The sequence below is a fragment of the Cyanistes caeruleus genome, chromosome 7 (assembly GCF_971803275.1).
Source record: "Cyanistes caeruleus chromosome 7, bCyaCae1.hap1.1, whole genome shotgun sequence".
Taxonomy (NCBI): domain Eukaryota; kingdom Metazoa; phylum Chordata; class Aves; order Passeriformes; family Paridae; genus Cyanistes; species Cyanistes caeruleus.
The window spans coordinates 17547455-17567992 of NC_141707.1; the positions used below are offsets into that span (position 1 = coordinate 17547455).

General features: G+C 39.4%; 2 protein-coding genes and 1 long non-coding RNA gene across 10 annotated transcripts in view; 2 read left to right on the forward strand and 1 right to left on the reverse strand.

Moving 5' to 3' along the window:
• The window catches only part of PDE1A (phosphodiesterase 1A), a 198936-nt gene extending 186677 nt beyond the window's left edge, over window positions 1-12259 (forward strand). For 6 of the 8 annotated variants that reach the window (XM_086897587.1, XM_086897589.1, XM_086897586.1 and 3 more), the window contains 3 exons: window positions 3347-3619; window positions 8676-8795; window positions 9102-12259. In XM_086897587.1, coding sequence (XP_086753713.1) covers window positions 3347-3619; window positions 8676-8752 — 350 coding nt within the window. In that variant the 3' untranslated portion in view covers window positions 8753-8795; window positions 9102-12259. The remainder of the gene's footprint in view (window positions 1-3346; window positions 3620-8675; window positions 8796-9101) is intronic. The other 2 variants (XM_086897594.1, XM_086897593.1) reach the window with 1 other exon arrangement.
• Window positions 12260-12807: 548 nt separating this feature from the next.
• On the forward strand, window positions 12808-19650 carry LOC147652226 (uncharacterized). The gene is made up of 2 exons (XR_015289206.1): window positions 12808-12935; window positions 19123-19650. It is a non-coding gene; the product is annotated as an uncharacterized LOC147652226 (long non-coding RNA).
• The window catches only part of PPP1R1C (protein phosphatase 1 regulatory inhibitor subunit 1C), a 46861-nt gene continuing 44786 nt past the window's right edge, over window positions 18464-20538 (reverse strand). Inside the window, exon 5 of the mRNA XM_023930901.2 lies at window positions 18464-18880. Coding sequence (XP_023786669.1) covers window positions 18792-18880 — 89 coding nt within the window. The 3' untranslated portion in view covers window positions 18464-18791. The remainder of the gene's footprint in view (window positions 18881-20538) is intronic.

The window sequence follows — 20538 nt, forward strand, 5'->3', positions numbered from 1 at the left end:
TGCCTTTATCTGAATGGCTGTGACAATCCCTGAGTCTTCAGTGCCTAACTGACACACCCCAACACCCCAAAAAATTCTGAGGACCAAGATGGACCGTTGTTAAATCTTTTATATCTTATAGATCTACTTATTGTTATTGAATATTGAGACTGTTGCAAATGCCAGATTACCTGGTTCATTTAACATACTCCATTTCCATCTTTGGCTGGCCATGGTAGGTGAGCTCATAGGAAGGGGGAGCTTGCTCTCCCCAGAAGCCCAGTGCAGGGTGAGGGGCAGCAGCCTGGCCCACTGCCCTCAGAGGGTCCCAGCATTTTGTGGCTGGCTGGAGGCAGAGACTGCCACAGTATTTATTACAATTCTTCCTGAACAGCAGTGGGGGTCAGACATCATGCCAGCTCCATTTCTCTTACACTAGTAGGATTAATTAAGCAGTGCCCTGCTTGAATTCTAGTTACTTTGTCACTGTCTCAGTCTCAGCCTCATTTAGACTGCTAGATAATTCTGTTTCGTCAGAGTCATATAGGACAGCAGAAATTACAGAGAATTCCAAGTATTATATGCAATATAAAGGTCCTATGTAATATAGAGTACAATTATTAGCTGTTAGAGAAAACAGAAATCTCTATTTTTCCAGCACATTTAGCATATTCCACAAGTGGCTGCATACCACAAGAACCCAGTACTTTTCATCTTTCTGGCAGTAGATTAAAGCTGAGTGGAGCAAAGCAAGTCAGAATATAGTCAGAGGTACAGCAGGTGAGAGACTGAATACTAAGAAGACAGAGGGAGGTCTTAATGACACTTGTGACATCATCATAGAGCATTTTGTACTTGTGGCTTCTCAGTCTCAGTCACTCCCACCAGCCACTATTGGTGATGGTCTTGCAGTCTCACACCAGTTGAAATGTAAAAGGCATGATTTTTATCTGGTATATTAACAAGTGTATCTTGGTGCAGAGATACTTCATTTCAAAGTATGAAATCATCCATCAGTTAGTCCTGAGTTAGAGTTTAGCTCTGGTTTAGCTATCCTTAAACAAACAAATTTGAGATCATCTCAAGGGCAGTCATAGAAGTTGGAGACCATCATGACATAAGTCAAGAACAAGCCATCAGAGTTGTTATGATTAAACTCATAATCTTCATTTGCCAGGTTAAGTTTGCTAGGGAGTGAATAATAACAATTTTAAGTTTGGATATTCAGCTTTATGAACAAAAAAATAATAGTGGATTTTGCATGTATGAATATTCTGGTGTTTCTAATATGAGAATAAAATGGCCAGCCCTCCAGTTACACCAAGACACACCTGATTCTGGCTAAGATAGCCCTAAAACAGCATTCAGTGAGAAAAATACTCTCTTCTTACTACCTTTATGGTTAAGAAATCTCACCAGCTGTTAATATAGTTAATATAATTAACTTAATATATAAGTTAATATATAACTTAATATATATATTAATATATATGTTAATATGTTAATATAACTTAATGTATATGTTAATATATATTAATATAGTGAACTATATTAATATTCCAGTTTTGTGTGTGCTCATAATTCAGTTTTGCCTTTTTAACTTACTGATGCATCTGAACAGCATGTGAAATATTTTATCTTTGAATTTCCTTGGGGTTTTTTATGAAGCTAAGGAAAGATGCTGTAGTTGTGCCATTTGGAGGCGAATATGGCACATAAATAACTTCCTTAAGAAAAAAAGCTTTATGTAGGTAGGTTATATCATGAGTGACAGATGCTTTAAATAATGTCTCTAGATTGAACATAACTTGCATCAAGCTCCACATACATATTTCTCAGTGGCTTTAGCCCAACCTCTTCTTTGTAAGAGCTACATTGAAGTCTGTAGAAAAAGACTACCTGTAGAAATTTCAGATTTGGAGTCCAAACTAAGCAGGACTCTAAAGTTTGGGGGAAATGGTTTAACTATTTAGAAATTGCTCAAACGTTAGATTTCTTGATTTTTAAAAAAAAATGTACCAGAAACTATAAATTACAAAAGAAGGAAATTAACCATTCCATGTCTCTGCACATCAATTCAGGTTTGAAGGTGTTCCCTTCCATCCTGTTTCATAAACCAAATTGTACTTCAGGCAGAAATTTTCTCTGGATTTAGAAAAGTGAGGTGGTGCCAAATGCTGACAGCAATAAAAATGTGCTTACAGTCTCGGTTATCTTTCAGTTGTTGTGTGCTATCATTTGCAGCCTGGATTTGCACTGGTCACTCGCAGTCAGAGTTCCTGGGAGCTGACAGTTGAGCTCAATAAGGATCTCAGTGCTTGGTTAATAATTTCTAAATCCAAATTAGAAATTATATGCAATATCATGCAGCTGTTTTATGCCCATGTTGTTCAAACTGCAATGTTTCAACTTTTCAAATTGACTATTTGGTATCTTCTACACCAGTGTACAGATCCTAAAATCTAATTTTATGAAATACAGATTGTAATACCAAGACAAATAGGCCCTCCATGAAGACAGTATATTTATTTTTTGTTGGACTCTTCACCTGCCATCAGCCATCACAAGTTTTCCATTCTCTGTTTCTTTTTCATCTAGTAATTCCTGGAGCCACCTCTCTGTGCTGTTCTGTTCCTTCTCCTTTTACTCTGGGCCATTTCATTTGTACTGTTCTCCAAGTCTGCAATAAAGTAAGGAGTAGAGCCTTACACAAACATTATTTTTTCCTGTTGCTGCTGTCCCCTGAAGCAGAGTTTCCCCCATATCTGTTCCTTCCCGCTCTACATGTGCCATTAGCCAAAATGGCAGCAGTACTGGACAGCACATGCATAACCCTCTATAGCTTGTTCCAGCTTGCTCCAAACTTGATGGTTTGGACTTTTCCAGGTTGATAGGCTGATTTCCTTCAGGGTTCCCCCTCAATTCTGGTGCCTGCCCCATCCTCAGCAAGGCATTTCCCTCCATGCCCTCTGCCTCTTGCAGAAATGATGACTCTGCTCTTCCTAGTCCTGTGTTACGGAACACCACTGCAGAAAGGCATGCCTGCAGCAAGGGGTCCTTCTGCTCCCATCCTTCAAGTTATTGTTGTCTGGTGATGCTCCTTGCTCTGTATTATGGCCAAAAAAAGAGGTATATGATGGACATCAAACCAGAAATAGGATTGCTACAGTCCTCTGTAAGAGGTTCAGCTGCAATCATGCAATCAGGAGTAGAATTCGACCCATAGTAAACACAGTGGGCATGGCCTCATGCAGAAACTGATGTTCACAGTGTTCCTGTGTGCAGCTCTATCTGTCACTACTCTGAAATCAAAAAATTGTGGCATATTCTTCTTATCTAATTCACCTATTTTGTTCCCTCTTTGTAGAAGAACTTGGGAAAAATGGTGAACAGGAAAAAGACCAAAGCAGAAATTCCACAGATGCACAGTTGCAGGAAGAGACAACAAGGACACAAAATGAGAGTAGTCAGGGAAGTGATGGTACAACCTGTCCTCCCAGATCCATCGTCCTACAAGTAGTCTCTTTCGACACTCCTCTGAGTGATGAATCCAGCTCAGAAAAATGCACTATCTCTGATCCGAACCAGAAAGATCTCAGCGATGCCCAGCAGGAGACACAGAGCACAGACCCACTGAATGGTAATGCTTCCTCACAGAGCACCAGCCAGTCTAATGAAGCTGTCCAGGGTGAAGCTGCAGCAGTGTCTGGTATCTCCCTGTCAAACATTAACAGCAATGTAAAATATTGAAATAAGGTGTTGTACAAACCACCAGCACAGGACGGTTTGTTCAGGCCTGTGTAGAAATGGTAGTATCAAATAAAACATCAAATAGAAGCATATAAACAAATACCAACTTTTTGATATCAGCTATTTGGGATCTAATAGAAAATTCTTTAGAGAATATATTTTACTTGAACTTGAAGAATGGTTTTGGAATAATTTAAAGATACATATTTACAATTAAATAGCCATTTGTTACTGGAGAATAAGGTAAACTTTCAAAACAGATCTAACATTTTCTTTTTGAATAAGTAATTATGCTATTAATATTTTTTCCCCTTAGTTTGGGCACCTAATATGTTTGCTGTTTTGTAAAGCACATCCTTTGTACCAAACATAGTGTGAACCTAAGAGTTAAGCTTAAATAGATGGAATTTTCCATCTGTCATGGAACTGTGTCGTTCTCTTAATCAGGAAGATCAGTCTCTTGACTCTAGCTGCTAGACAAGTGGAGCAGCCAGAAAATTGCTAAAATGTCAGAATATGTTTTTAGTGTCTAAGTATTTTATCACAAGATGACCATGTCTAGTATCTGGGGATTGCAACACAGTATCCAGGGCAACATGCCCAAGCAGTGAGGAATAGATGTTATCAAAGGAAGAGGAAGACACTGTGCATCTTCATTTTATTTTCTGACTTTGCTTCTAGATAGACTAAGCTTTGAGGAGTTAGGGTAATAAGAATAATCAAAGATATAATGACACTTCCTTTCCTCACTTTTACTTAAAATATGAAACTCATTAATGCTTTAATGACAGTAAGCCTTGCAATAATGTGCCAGAAGTATGGCATTGTCTGAGCAGCAGCATTGAAGTGCTTCTAATGCTTAGCTTAGACATGAGTATATGACTTGGCATATTTATCAAAAAACCTTTTTGTGGAGAACTCCCACTTACTCTAGATTTCCACATTCCACGGTTCCATGCTTTTATTGTTGACAGGTTTTTTCCATCAGAAATAACAGATGGTTAATTTAGGGCCCTAAATCAAAATATTTACACTAAAATTATTTTCACAGCATTTGAAGTTGTCTAATAACTGACATTTTATCTTTTTACATGTATTTTTGCACCAGGTTTGTTTTAAAGCTCAACTTAGAATTTAAGTGCATTAGAGAAGTTCCCCATCTCCTGGATGAGGAATGCAGTAGGAACAGCTGCATGTTTTATCCCTCAGACTTGGCAAAAGGCAGCTGTGGTGTAGCTGTACTTGTGGGTGTTTAGATGGCTGACCAACAAAAACGATGTTTGAGAGATCAGATACAACCCAGCACGCAGTTAGTTCACTCTGTTGCCTTGTCAGTCTTTGCATCCCACCTTTCCAATGAGTACAGAGATTTCTTCTCTTATAAAATGCTAATCTCATTTGTTTTCTAAGGCAGGAAATTTTTTAGAGAATGCATTGTACTTAGAAACTTCAAACGGCAAGATTTATGAAATGGGTAAGCCATTAGGCTTTTAACAGTGTTTTTGCACCTCTGTTGATGTCCAGTGGATCCAGACAGGACTCTTAACCAAGGTCAGACATTTTCAATGGAATGCTGCTTCAAGCAAGCAGAAGGTAGCAAACACATTACCTTACATTTTTCCCTGTTTCACAAATTAGATTTATTTGAGTATTCTAAGAGACACCATACATCTACCAGGACATTATTAGCACTCTCCATGCTTCTTCCCAAGAATAAGACTCCTCTGCTTCTATAGTTTCTGTCCTGAGGCTTGGGGGTGGAAGGCTAAAGGGATGTCCAGAGTGCTTGCTGACTCCCAGGGTGGAGAAGTGAGCACCTGCAGGTGCTAGGGCTGGGAGGGTGAGATGGAAGGGAAAAAGAAAAGCAACACGGTAACATGGTTATTCAGGCTGAAATTTCATGTTAGCTGTCATTGTTCTGTCTTTTATAAAAAGCAGAAAATCCAGTAATTTTTCCTTAATTCAGTTATAAAAGTTGTGGAACACAGGAAGAGAACGTGTGTGCATTCTTGCGAGCTGTCAGTGAATGTTTGGATGTACTATGATGAAGAGGTTCCTCTTTTAGAAAAACTATAAAGGGATTGTTTTCTGTTCCTTGTATCACATCTCTTTCTAGGTGTAGTTCTTTTAGACCATCACATTTTAGTGACAGGAGTAGCTCTGCCCTGGGTCCAGGCTGGTGCAAAGGGAAGACTGGAGGTTCCCTGTTACAGCCACTGCAGTTGAGACTGAATGTTGTTTCTCTCCACAATGCCTTTTTTCCTTTCCATCATCTCACTTTCATTTAATTGAATGGTACAAGATTAAATGAAACTATTATAAGGTGATTTTTTTTTAAGTGATGATTTTCCTTTTCTCCTGAGTGATTTATTAATTAGAACATTAATTTTAAAAACTGCTTATGTTTAATTAAACGACTCCACATTTCAATGATTTATAAATGCTAATTGGCAAACTTAACTTCTCACTTATAATGATACCCACATTAATCCTTAATATCAAAATGCAAGGGAGATAATAAATCTGCAATAAAACAGATTGCCAGTAGCTTCCCTCTATATGACAGGAGAGGACTGCCCAGTCCCATCGAGTGTGCAGCACTTTCAACATCACCAGCAGTCAGTAAGTGAGAGCCTCTGGAGAGCAACCAGGTCAAACAGCAGTGGGCCAATGCACACCAACAACATGCCAGCTTGATTTGTGGTGCTGCAGGTGGCATCAGGGGATCATCCATGCCATGCAAATGCTTGGTGACCCCTCAGTGCTGCGGTGGCCCCGCGGAGCTCAGCGAGCGTGGAACCCTCTGCATCCACGCAGAGTGGGGTGCTGTGCTGCCTGCTTCCCTCCTTGGGTAAACCAGGATCCTGGGACCAAGGGAAGGCATCTGTGTTCGTGCATGGGATGAGGATGAAGGGAATGTTAGATTAAAAAACAGTGTGTTTATAAAAAAGATAGGGTTTATAAGATAGCTACCATTAGCAACCACATTTTTATCATGTAAAAAACCTGATGCACAAACAAAAAGCTGTGTATGTCTTAGAAGTTAATGTTTAGTTTTTTGACATTTATACCACAATATAAGAAAGATATTAATCTATTAGAGACCATCCAGAGGAGGCCACAGGATGGGAAGGGTTTGGAGCAGAAGCTGTATGAGGAGCAGCTGAGGTCACTTGGTCTGTTCAGCCTGAGGAAGAGGACACTGAGGGGAAACCTCACTGCAGTTACAACTTTATCAGGAGGGGAAGAGGGACAGCATTGATCTCTTCTCTCTGGTGACAGTGACAGGAGTCAAGGGAGCAGCCTGAAGTTGTGTTGTTAGGTCAGACATTAGAAAACGATTCTTCACCCAGAGGGTGTTTGAACACCTGAACAGGCTGCCCAGGGAAGTGGTAGCAGCACCAAGCCTGACGGAGTTCAAGAAGCATTTGCACAAGGCTTTCAGGCACATGGTGTAATCCTTGGCAATGGAGCTGAGCAAGGCCAGGAACTGGACATGATGATCCTCGTGGATCCCTTTCAACTCAGCATATTCTGTGATTCTGTGAATTGTTTTAAGGCTTCCACAAACTATTTTGTCTAGTGTAAAATTTAAATATTTAGATAAATAGCTTTTACTTTCATACTTCTTCCAACCCCCTTTTTTGTTTTTATGGATAGTAATGTTAAAAAAGTTCTGCTAAATCCTTCCAAAAAGAGCCACAGGCTGAAAAATCTGTAGATATCCTTGTTCTAATTAATGTTATTCCAATTTGAGACTTTAAAAGCCTTTGAAGTATTGGTTGTCTGTATTCCACCTACATTAAATTTATGTAAGATAAGGGGTGCTGTAGGATGCTTCTTGGGGGAATATGACCCATCTGCTTGTGGCTGCATTACAGAGTGGGCAGCGCACACTCTGCCACCATTCAAGGTAATTAAACAAGGGTGAAATCAGTAGCAATTCTTATTCAGTTACATTGAAGCCATGGCAGATTCATAGGTATTCATTTTCCTCATGCTTTTTCTCTTGAGTTTTCATTTCCCTCTTCCTATTCTCTTTTCTATAGTGTCAGCCTCTTTAACTCACCATCATCTTTCAATTTTCCTTTCAGATCATGCAGCATCTACTTTCCCTTTCAGCTGCTTCTAGCTTTGTTTTCCGGCTTTCAGAAATATCCTCCTCTCTATTTTTATAACTTTTAAGCTTCTCCCAGCTTATCTTTTCCACTTTTGAGACTTCTGTGCTATTCATTTTTGACATTTTCCATTCAGCGTTCTTACTGGAGGGATCCCACCAGGAAGATGCCAAAACCGGAAAAGTTCCTCTATATAGTTAGTAAATTCCACTTGTCAGTTTGCTACAATGTACCCTGCCTGCCATCTCAGTGTATAAATTCCTCAGCTCTACTCATTCACCGCCACTGAAGGAATAGTTTAGGCAACAGTTTAATTCTATGATTGTCTAGTTGAGATTCATGTTGTATCACTTTGAAAGCTGCTTGTGTGCTACTGTGTCATTGCTCCGTCTGATTGACTTGAGTTCTTAGAACCTGACACTGGCATCTTTCATTATCTGGGAGAAACTTAGACTGATTTGAAAGCCTACGGTAAAGAGGATTTAAACAGCGCTTCACAAAGGGTGAATTTTGACTTTCAATAAGCTGGAAGGAAAAAATGAACCAAACCCATTTTATTAACACTCATAAAAGTCTTCATAGTTTTGTTTCATACTGTGATCTATTGCTTCATTCTATCTTTTGCCTTGTGGATAAACCATAATGATTATTTAATTCAAGCTGATGCTTATTCTGGTGAGAAAGCAATTAAAAAAAGCAGTGACTGAAACCTCATTATAACCTTAAAATACCTTGAGGAGATAGATTCTGTCTGTCTGTGGCTGTGTAGATTCTCGTGGTTAACTTCCTCATTCAGGTTCCCAATCACAATTTTTTTTAATCTTCCAGGTGAGCCTAAACACTGTAAGAAGTCAGAAGATATTGTAAAAGCCACGGAGCAGACAGAAGCACTGGTACAGAACTAGATTTGCTATTTCCTAAAAGCTTCTGATATTTCAGGCAGGACAGGTAATTTGGTAATTTCTTTCCTTTAATGGGGAGTGTTTTATACCATAAAGGCTCGCTTAGTGCTATTCTTAACTTTGTTCCATCCAAGCTGTGCTTATATTAGAAAATTTTGAAATGGGGACACAGAATACCCCACTTTCAATGTCACCTTAAAAAAATGAAATAGGGAAACCAAATACTTCTAAACCTCTAAATCCTTAGTGTCAGACTAAATGATCATGTGATAAATCATCCACAATTGGAATATTGTAAGTAGTAGTATCAGAAATCTCTTGTTTATGAATTTTCATCTGATCTCTGTTGCAGGAGAAAAGAACTCTAGCTGTTCCTGCCTCAGGATCTCAGAGGCTGTTATCTGTCAACTTGTTCTTGGATCATCCTATTTCTGTGGAGATTGATTGAACAAAATGTTCAAAAATGTAAAACCCTGAGCTGGTAACTCAAGGCACTTAAAAACTTGCAAGATTTCAGTTGTATATGTGTTGCTATTTCCTCTTCTATTCTGCTTTCTTAAACTAGCCAAAATAATTTTTTCAGCCAAAGTTGGACCTTGCTTTGTTGCATCACTGGTACCAGACATTTCCAGTTAACCACGAGACATGTGAAAACACGATGTCTGTCATCTGCCTGGGATTGCTGTTACGCGTCACTGCTGCTGGTGTCCAATGAAAATGGAAAATCAAAATGAAATGTGTTTCTGGATTATTGTTCATGCAATCATGCTGCATGCACCATAAAAGTCCTATTTGTTAGCTTCCTTAAAAAATCTGGAAATAAATGTTTGTAGGTTGTACAGGGAAGTTGTAAAGTTACGCTGACCAGCCTGCATGAATGAAGATTCTTCCCCAGTGCAGTGGCTGCCGTACGGACAGAACTGGTGTGGAGAAAATTTGAAAGTATTTGAAATATCTCTTTAAAATTAATTGAATAGCATCTGGTGTTAAAGATTTAAACATCCCAAATCCTGTAATATTTTGAAAGACATCAGTACTGGTGTCAGCCCTACAGTGAAGCTGGTACTTATTCTTTTGTAGGGTGGAAGGGACAGCAACAGAAATACATGAAAATTGTTTCAGTTCAGCAAAATGTTGTGTTGCCTCTCAGACAGAATTGCGAGGTGACACCGAGGCCTTATGTCATGGTTTATCTCAAATGCAAAGGTGACAATATGCATCCTGCAACATCTTTGCTAGAGTTTGTTTCTTCTTGAGGGGCAGCAAAAATGGCATCACGCAGGCAGTTACCTCTGCAAGAAGCCTCAGAATGAGCCCTCCAGCCCAAGCTGTGCCCATAAAGAAACTCCATTTTCATCTCTTCTTCCCTCGAGCTGCACATGACCCCTTCTGGTTCCCCTGGGTGTCTTACACAACTTCATTTCCCTCTGCTGGAGCCTGCCAGGAAACTTCTAGGCTCCCATTCGGGTTGTAGGCGCTCAGGTGGCTCAGGTCACTGCACTCCCCGTTCTCCTTTTTGGACCCCGTGGTTATTACCTCACTGAACAAAACAATCTTTCTAATCTGCCATGGTCCACTCTGAAGGGGACTCGTGGGGGCAGTGGCACTCTCCTCCCTGCCAAGGGTGATTGAGACCTCTGTGCTGTCCCTCTGCTGCTTCAGGGATCCAACCGGAGCTCAGCAGGCATCAGGCTCCACCTCAACAAGGGCACGCTTTGTCCGATTGAGGAAGGAATCATAAAACAATCACCTTCACTGAGGGGCCCTTACATGTCCATACCTGTTGACTGTCTCTTTTTGGATGGCAAAGCAGTCAAAATTGAGCTGGGAACAGTGTAAGCTCTGAGCCCTGGGACAAGGGCATGCCAAAAGATGGAATTCCTGTCATTGAATATGTAAGCCATATATGTGCTATGCATTAAGTAGTATGCATAGTTTTAACTTAAGAAATGTTTGTGCATATAGGATGTAAAAAATACATTTAAATTGTTTTGTGTATCTGATCCAAGGCTTGTATTTAGCATGGACAAATTTCTGTACAGTGCCGTTAACGAATGAAATGTTAACAGATGAAATTGTATCATAGATGTTATAATGCAATCAATATTTTTTGCTAAGAGTTAAGAATTTATATATTCTCTGCTGGTGTTTGAGCAAATTATTAGTAGCCTGGACCGCTCTGTGCACCTTTGCATCCTTTTTGGGAATGTTGGACTCTTTCTTTTCCTTTGTAATAAAATGTAAACCATCTTATGGCTTCTTTTTGTCCTTATGACAAGAGAAGAAACTTAATGGTCATATCAGACTTTTTTTAATTGTAAGTTGCCATATGCTGTGGCAGTGGAAAACCTTTTTGATTAAGATCTGAGAAGTTGGAAACTTATTTTAGGGTAATCTATAGTTTTTAGATAATCTATAGTTCCCATCAATTTTGAAAAGAACAAAATTTAAAACTTTAAAAACTAAGCCAGTTAGATATTTGCTACTGACTGTTTTTCAACATGGTAATTTATGATTCACTAAGACTGAAAGTCTGAAGCAATCAGAATTTAATCTTTATATTGCATTTTCAATTTCACACTTTTACCATAGTTGAACTTAAAGTTGGCTTTTTTTCTGTGTCTCTATCCCATTGAGATTTATTACTCCGCAAAAATTTTCACCTGGAAATACACGCAGAAAATAGAACAGATTCTGCAGAGAGCTCGAAGCTCCCTGTGGGGCTCTCGGTGTCCTCTCAGTTGTCAGAGTGAGCACCAAGATCTCCCACTGCAGGAGCTAGAAGGAGCTCCTGGTCTCACAGGAGGCACTCATTGCCTGCAGATCACATTCATTAGGATAGAAGAGTGATTTTTTTTTTCTCTAAATAATCCTATTTGCTCATTTGTATTCAGATTTTATCACTGTGGTAGACGTTACTGAAATACAAGAAGAGTCCTTAGTTTTTTGTTTATGCCAGCTGATTTTCTTTCTTCCTTCCTTTAGTCTTAGCAAGATTTTGCCTGGACATGACCCAAAGCTTGGTGTGTTGTTTGGATGAGGAGGAATTTTCTTTGATGGAGAAGACCAATAGAGCCAACACATGTTGGTTAAGGCTTTGGGCTGGGTGAAATTTGAGTTCATATGGCAGAAAGGCTTTTTGAGGGAGCCTCTCCCTGAACAGCAGTTTTATCTCTGAAACCTGTGAGGCTGCGCTACCAAAACACTGCATGGGGCCCCAAGAAATGGTGTTTGCATCCGCATCTCTCCCACAGCATTCTGGGCATGTACCCTGCGTTGAGCACACTGAGGAGCTGTAGCTATAAATGAGTCCTCAAGAGTTTTATTTTGTACTTTTATCTTGAGATATATAACAGATATATTATGTAATATTGTTATGGGTTATGATCTAGCCAGTATTTTTTTTATTTAATTTTCAAGGAGGCAATCTACAACTGTGTGTTTTTATTCTGCTGTATTTGTCCATATTTCCTATGATGATATTCCCAAATAAATCTGATTTGAGGGCAAGGATTGTGAAGCTCCTGAGTGTTAGTTACAAATTCGATTTCCTGGATCATTTTTGCTCATTTGTGTATGATTATGTTTGAGAAGTGACAGTGCATATATGGTCATTTCCAACCCTTTCACCCTCTTGGGACTCCCCACTTTTTCCATTACTGTCACAGTTTTCCATACAAACTCACATCCTCATAACACATTTGAAAGCAATCTCTTTAAGTGAGTCCTGCCTTCTTAGCCTTTATGGCTAAAACAGCCCTCGCATGAAGAAAAATATGACCAATAACATATATTTTACACAAAAATTGAAGGAGCTGCTGGGACTGTACTTGTTAGCAACAATTCATCAGGAAGGGTTTGACTTTGAGAGATACCTCCATGGCATGATGTAAGTTTTATAATCCAAGTTCAATGTAAATGGAATTAATGAGGGCCCCTTTCTACTTGGATTGAAAATGAATGGAAATAATCTCACAGGTTCAAACATGTATCAAATCCTAACTAGGTACATGATGAAAATAAACCAAGTCAACTACTTTATATCACATTCTTTGCAGTTCCTCTTTTCCAGGTGCTATCTGAGCTACATGCACAAAGGACCTTCTTCTTGTAGAGATGCCAGAAGTCAAACAAGCCACTGCTGTGATGAAAATAATTTCAAATTAATAAATCAAGATCACTAGTGGTAAGTGTCTAAAATGTGTATTTTTAACAGATTATACAGTTATTGTATGAGAAAGAAGAAAATATGACTACCATTCTCCAGCAGCAGACTAGAGATTTCTGTGTACAGAAGTTTAGCAGAAAAAGGTTTGTCTGAAGGGGGAGCACATCCCTTCCAAGGCATTTTTTTAAATAAATCACATCCTTGAAAAATAGTATAGAAAAATTAGTGGAAATGAATTTACTGCTATGAGTAAAAGAAATTGTTCTCTGTCAAACACTATGCAAACATTTAGGCTACTGCTCTGGAATAATTTTACTTTCCTGGTCATTTAATTATTTAATGGGTCTCCAGAGGCTCTTTTTCCGTGTCCCAGGGCAAACATTCAGAAGTTTTATCAAACTGTGAATATCTAAGTTTTCCCCTGGGAACGAAGAAGAAAGTGATAACCATGGGGTTATAAATAGAAAAAAAATCTCTTATAAAAAATGGGAAAAAAATCTCTTAGAAAACTGTTTTGGGCTGAACTTCACTGCAAAATCCTTTCTTTGGGCCTAGGCAAGCTCTTTGCTTATGGCCTTTGGGTGGAGAATCTTTGGGGAACTTAATTAGCTGAACTTGGACAGATAATATCTTCAAAAAACTCAGCTTTTCTGACAGATTACATGGTATATGAACTTTAAAGCTGTTGAGTTTTATGCATTTGCAACATCCTGTATAGGTCATTATTACAAACCAGAAGTAACAAAGTTGTAGCTAAATAAGGGGTAAAAATCAAAATGGTAGGTACAATCTTGGCTTTAAGATAGAACAGTTAAGCAGAATAGAAGTTTCTTCACTTTTATTTGGACTGTAGTTTTAAAGCTGTCTCATCACCACATGGCAACTAATGCTGGGGCACCTACAAGCAACACTCCTGAACCTGCAAGAAAGACTGTGGGACTTGTATCTTAATACCATGAATAAACATCAAGTTACATGAAAGTATTGGCTAATTATTTGTATAAAACCTGATATGATTATCTCAATCAAAATTCAATGAGCCAAAGGGTCAAATTTACCTATGATGCATTTCCATGAAAGCCAAGAGAGATTATGTCATTTTACAAGAAATTAATCTGTTAATTGGATAGTAATTGGTTGTCTCTTGCTTTCTCTGTGTTCAGCTAGCTTACAGATTATGGTTTCTGCAGTGCAGGGTACTTTGAGGGTCTAATGACTCTGTACAAAGCACATGTTCAACTTTAAAAGTTAAACCATCTTGAATTCTTTAAATGAAATTGTGCTTCCTTATCTTTGAGACTGCTCAGCTTTGAGAGAGAACCATATTTTTCTTACTTGTCAGAAATTAATGTTCACATTTATTGTTTGGGGTTCAGCAGTAGTTCACAACTGGAATTAATGGCAACATATTTGCGTCAAACATTTTAATACAAAGCATGATGCTTCTTTATTTTAGCCTTCCCACCTGGGGATGACTCCTATTCTGCTAGGCACAAGGTGGTTTGGGGCAGGGCAGAGCTGTGACTGCAGCCAGAGTAGCTCTGGAGGACATTTGTGTGGTTTCAAGTAAATAGTAGATAGAGGAGCATGAGTCGCTCCAACTACAGAGTTGATATTTCCAGTAAATTAGAGAATAAAAATGTCATGAGCAATTTAAATATTATTTATAGTTGACCTTCATGTCTGTTTTTAATATTCAATCTGCTGAGTGTTTAAAAAAGCAATTAAAAGTCCCATATAATGTTAAAACCCTTGATAAATGTAATAAACAAATGACATATTCAAAAGAGAGAATCTATGTCCCATTAGGAGAGAAAAAGAAAGATGAGAGCAACATATGGCAGTATAATTAGAATGATTAGGGAAGCACATCAACAGAATTTATGCTGCAGGGAAAATGTAATAAGAAACCAACACACTTTCCTCACTGCCTTGAAAACTGCAAATATCGCTCTCTGAAAAGGAGAAGATGCAGAAAGGGTCCCTGGCATTTAAAGCTGTAACTTGTGTTCTTCTGTCATTATTAAAGATGCACACAGCCATCTGCAAACCATTTATTTTTTGCAGAGTTCACATTGTCCCATTGCTTTGATTAATAAGGAGCAATATTACACCTCAGCTGCTTTTCAGAAAGATGCTATTTTGGAAACCTAATTAATACTCATTCCACAGTTAGCTTGAGGTGTTCGTTAGTGCCAGATACTGAGTTCTTATTTGTTTCTCATTATGTGGAGAGTATTGCTTCTCAATGCCAGCATTTTTGTTTTGCATTTTGGAATAACCTTTCGACACTCCTGCTTCCCACAGCCCTCCCTTCAGAAGAGCTAATAACACCTGTCATCATTATTTTCACATGCCTGTTAATGTCTGTTGAAGACATTGTGGGCTATTTACATAGATAGACTATCCTGATGCACAGCAAATATTCATGCCATTTTCTGAACAGTTGGGCCAAAGAGAAAAGCAAAATTTAGAAACTTGGCAATGCAATTAAAATCTCAGTGTACCACTAAGGGTCAGTATATACTAGGCAAATGAATCATTACAAAATTGTGTATGGCCTAGCAGAAATACCAAACTATTTTTCTGCCCTAACTCCCCAGGATTATTTAATAAAAACACAGAAAATCTATAGCAGAATACAGACACTGAACTTGCATAAACTCCATCAGCCCACTTTGATGAAACTGGAGATTAGTAGCATCTTATCAAGCAGCCTGAGGTTTAGCAGAGGGTGCACAAATATCTTGCTTGAGATTTGCTCAGAATGCTGCTGTCCTCACTGGAGGATAAAGGAGAGAATACGGCAAAGCAGACGGCATTTAGCATCCACTCAGTTGCCAAGCATAATGCCGTGCATGAAAAGGTTAAATGTAATTGCACATGTCAGGAATCAACAGAACAACTGAGGCTCTTTCTGGAGCTCGCTCTTGTGCTGAACTGCTATAGAAAAAATAATAAAAAGAATGAAAAAAGAACATCTGTGGGCCTGGGCACTAACATGGATGCAATAGGAGAGGAAGAAAGGGGAGTTTGAGGGACAGCATGTTTTAAATATGCTCTTATATTGTCCCCCCAGGGTTAGCAGACAGACAATACCTTATTTTCTGCAGGACCAAGGTCCCTCATGAAAAAAAACTTGTCTCAAGAGAAAAGAAATGAGGAGGGGAGCCCTGCACTCACTGAGCAAAACATTTTGTTGTACAGTGCCAGCTGTACAAAGGCAGACCTGCAGCCTGCAGGAGCCCTGCTTGGGTCCCCCCACAACCGTCACAGCCTTCCCAGGCCAGCTCAGGAGAGAGCCTGAGCTCTCTTCTGAATGCTTCACCTCCTGAAGCAAAAGAAATGTTTTTTTTTTTAAAGACTGAAAACCACCACCAGCCTGGCCCTTGATGTTACAGGAAGTGCAGATGAACTGGAAGTCCTTCCTTACTGACTGCCTGGACCCCAGGAGGCCCTCACCCAAGCACAGGCAATAGAACCTCTCCTGCAGCCCTGCCTCGGAGTCAGTGTTGGATGTGATACTTTTAGTCAAATAACACCAACTGTGCAAGAACTAATGGAGATTTTTCAGTTTACATTACCGGGGAGAAATAATGGTACTGTGAGAAGAAGGGAATCCTTAAAAGACTTCAACAGAAGTTATACCTGTATTAAAAAAAAAAATAAATAAAAAAAAAAAAAAAAGAGGCAGGATAATATAAGTTCTCCTGTACACTACATGTTGTATTTCCCCAAAGGAAAATATGTTTCAGCCAAAACCTGTGGTCTTTCTCAAGCAGAATTCCTCTGACTTCTGTGGAAAGTATGCTTTAGAGACCATACTTTAGAATGCTTAAAAAGGAGTTTTAAATCTTGACTCTTAATATCTACTTAAGTATTATCTCATTTTGCACTTGGAGAATAAACAACATATACCATTCTGTAAGTCAAATACAGTCCAAACTAAATCTGGGTGGGATTTTTTTCCCTATTATTTATAAAGTGTAATTATACTTGGGTTCAACAGTCAACCTGAAGCAGCATGTTCAGTGATGAATTCTCCAAGCTCCCATCAGGTGCTTTGTGTGTTGCTGAGATTCCACAGTGTTCAATACCTTGTCCAGATGTCGAGCGTTATAAATCATGTCCGTCCTTCCATTTGCTCCCAAGTTCTAGACATTTCTCATCTGCAGCCTGTGGGTACTAATAACCAGCAAAAAGCCATTAATATCCAAAGTGCTTTATTAGCTAGCAACACAGAGAGATGGTGTGAGGTTAAACACCAACGTCTGATTCACACCTTAGGAGTACTGTGGCAACAAGCAATTTTGTGAAGAGCCTGGTGCTGTGTGAAAGCAAAGCCATGGCAAAGCTGGGACCTGAGCCCAGCTCTTCTTGCTGCCATTCCAGTCCTGACTTGGGGCCATTCAAATGGTTTTTGAAGGGTCATTTCCTTCTTTTTCTTGTTTGGGGCATAAAAAGCTCTCAGTCCTGTAGGTCCTATAGTGGCTCCTGTATAATTGCAGAGTCCTTCTTTAGTCCTTCTTGCACACCCTTGCTGAGCTGGAGTCATGGATCCTGTGTGCAGTGTTTCTACAGAAACTGGAACCAAAGAGGACAGATACAGAGATACAGATGGAGGGAAAAAAATGGCTCTCAAATATAAACACTAGTTGACAGATCCTGTTCTTAGCAGGTCTTCGTGGAAGACCTCAGATTGAGACTGAAATCACCATGCAAGGTATAGACAAAAGGCTCTGTATTTTCCTATATTTCATCCCTTCTTTCTTTTTATTTTTATTTATTTTTTTTTTAGCACAACCCTTTAAAAGAGCCTTGCAGCAGTGGAAAGTTAAACTGAGGATAAAATATCAAAGGCAAACAGTTAATACAAAATGACAGTGAATTCATTTAAAAATCTACCATTGATTGAAAAATTGAAATAATCTGTTAAGTGTCACTCTGAAGAAACATTGTTTTCCTTCTCTACCTTATTCCATTTCATGCCATAAGGTTTACATGGTCTAAAAAATGAAAATGAACCATGCTGACTTCAGCCAAAACCCTGGGACTCAGACACAAATGAATTTGTGCAGCTTGCTGTGCTGTCAGTCACTGGCTCAGGCTGAGCCGGGTGCAGGGCAGGAGGGCTGTGACCTGTCCTTGCTGCAGGTGACAAGGGGGGATGTGGCACTTGCCATGGCTCAGCTGGGGCTGGGACCTCGCTCCCAGGCCTTGCACATGCCCGTGCTCCTCACTCCCACACTGAATGCCTCCACATAACAGAGGTCTTGTGTAGAGAGAAGTCCTTTTGGCTGCTGTGACAAGGCAGCGTCAGACCAAAATCAAGACAAGTATTTAAGTGTCACATACCCAGGGAACACAGGGAAGGGTGTCTTTGCATCATTCTCTAGACAGTCACCTCTGCTTACTTCGCCACCTTTCTTCTGTCCACATCACTGCAAGTAACTTTTCCAACAATGGTAAAAACTGCCCTTAACCGAAAGGATCATTTTATATGAACATTTCTCTGCAGCAAGACAAACCCTCTGTACAATAGACAATCTTGTCTAAATTAATGTATTATTTATTTTGTACCTTTTAAATCACCTTTATTTACAAGAAGCCTTAGATACAGCTCACACGCAGTAGTTAAGCTCTGGCAGTACTGACGTCAGGGAGCTAACACATTTGCGAATAACATTTCTAAGTCATAGAAAAGAAAAGGAAAAAAATGACTTTAAAATAACTGTTTTGTCTCCAGGAAGAAGGGTCACCAGACACGTGTGCAGTGCCTGCAGAGCCCCCTGGACACAGGAGCGGGCAGGGCATGGTGGGGCCAAGGGGCAGCTCCGTCACTCTCCGGGACCGGGCTCTGCCGCCCTGTGCTGGTTAATGGCCCCACTCCTCTTCCCTCTCGCCAACTCCCTCCTCTTCTTCTGGAAACACTGAGTCACTCTGACTCTTCAGATGCTTAATCCCTGAAAATACAGAGGTCATGGTTAAGGTTGTATTCCATTTGCATGAGGTATTTTTTTTTTTTTTGAAGAGAGAAACAGAAAACCAAAATAGGGGCAAGTTTAATGCCCATATTTACTCCTCTTTTTCACAAACCTTGTAGTTCAAGTCATGTTATGGTGTATTTACAACAGAGATATTCTCTTCCTTGAATAAAGGCTCTGAACAGTAGTTGCTTCTCTTTTCTCCTTGGTCCTTGGTCAAGTTTGTGTTGAACACCATTGCAAAGCTGTCCTGAGGCGAAGAGAGCCTGACAGAGAGGAGACTGCTGGCACCAAAGCTGTGACAACACTGGATAATTTCTTACATGGAGAATGTGTGGAGAATATGTTCTTTTGGCCTCCAAACACCATGAGGGGATGGATGAAAAGGGTAAATACCTATCACAGGATATTTGGAAGTTCAGGTTTGAGGAAAGTTATGAAGTACCTACTGCTGGCTGGTTTCAGCCAACAAGTGAAATAGACTTTATGAAAATGAATCAAATTACAGTTATTTCCCTGTCCCATGTTCAGTACAAGGAAACAGACTTCAGTGAATGGGCCCAATCCCATCTTCTCAGCTCTGCCTTGGTGTGATAGAATTTAAACTGGAAAAGGAAGCAACATCAAGACAAAAAAATGACAAAGAGACCAGAGAGGAAGAGTTTTTTGTTAGTTTCAAAAAACCTAAAGAGAAAATGTGCATGACTAGTCTCAGGGTCCCCCAGTTTATGACAAATAAAGATCAAAGATCAACTGTCAGGAAAAATGCTTCCCTTTCATACCACTTCCCCTCTGTGATGAGGAGAAATGACACCCCAGCTGCTTTATATTATCACTGCTAGATAATCAAACACCCCAGTGTGTTTATTGTTTATGTCCACACCACTCCAAAATACAGGATAGATTTTTTTCCCAAACATGGATTTGAAAAAAAATCTCAGCATAAGTTATTCTAGTTCCACAAAGTTACAAATAACAAAACAATATCTTACAATGGCTGTACAACTACCAGCTCCACTTCTAACAGGAGTCCATCACTGTGGGCTGGGCTCTGGGCTCCTCTCTCTCTTTTCTTCCACACAAATGGCAGCACACAGTCTCCTGGGAAACTGTTGTTCCAACATAAACCAAGCAAATACATTAATGCTCCAAAACCACAGCTCTTGTAAGTGTGCCCTGCAATAATCAAGCTATTTCTAATTAAGGAACTGTGATACATGAAGGTGCTCAGATACTACCAAGCTCTTAGCAGCTCCTCTTTAGCAACACCCTTTAGTAAGACAAACACTTTAAGTATGGTTTCACCTAACTATAGGTTAATGGACATTTGTTTCTAAATTATGTTGTGTTTTTAAGGTAAATTTGTCTCCTGTTGTTTCCTCTGCACTTACAGAGCCATTTCTTGCACAATTCACAGTACTCATCTAACAGCTTCTGTTCAGTACTTCAGACAGGAATTGCTAGGAGCCAGAGTGAATAATTTTTTTAGGGAGCTTTTCAAAGATGAGAAGGGGAAAGTTATAGACAGAAAAGAAAGCATGAGATACACAGAATGATGAAACAATGAACTGCATTTTTTTTAGGAGTGAAGACTTTTGGTTATCTGGTTGAATTGCAGTATTAAATATGAAAATTGC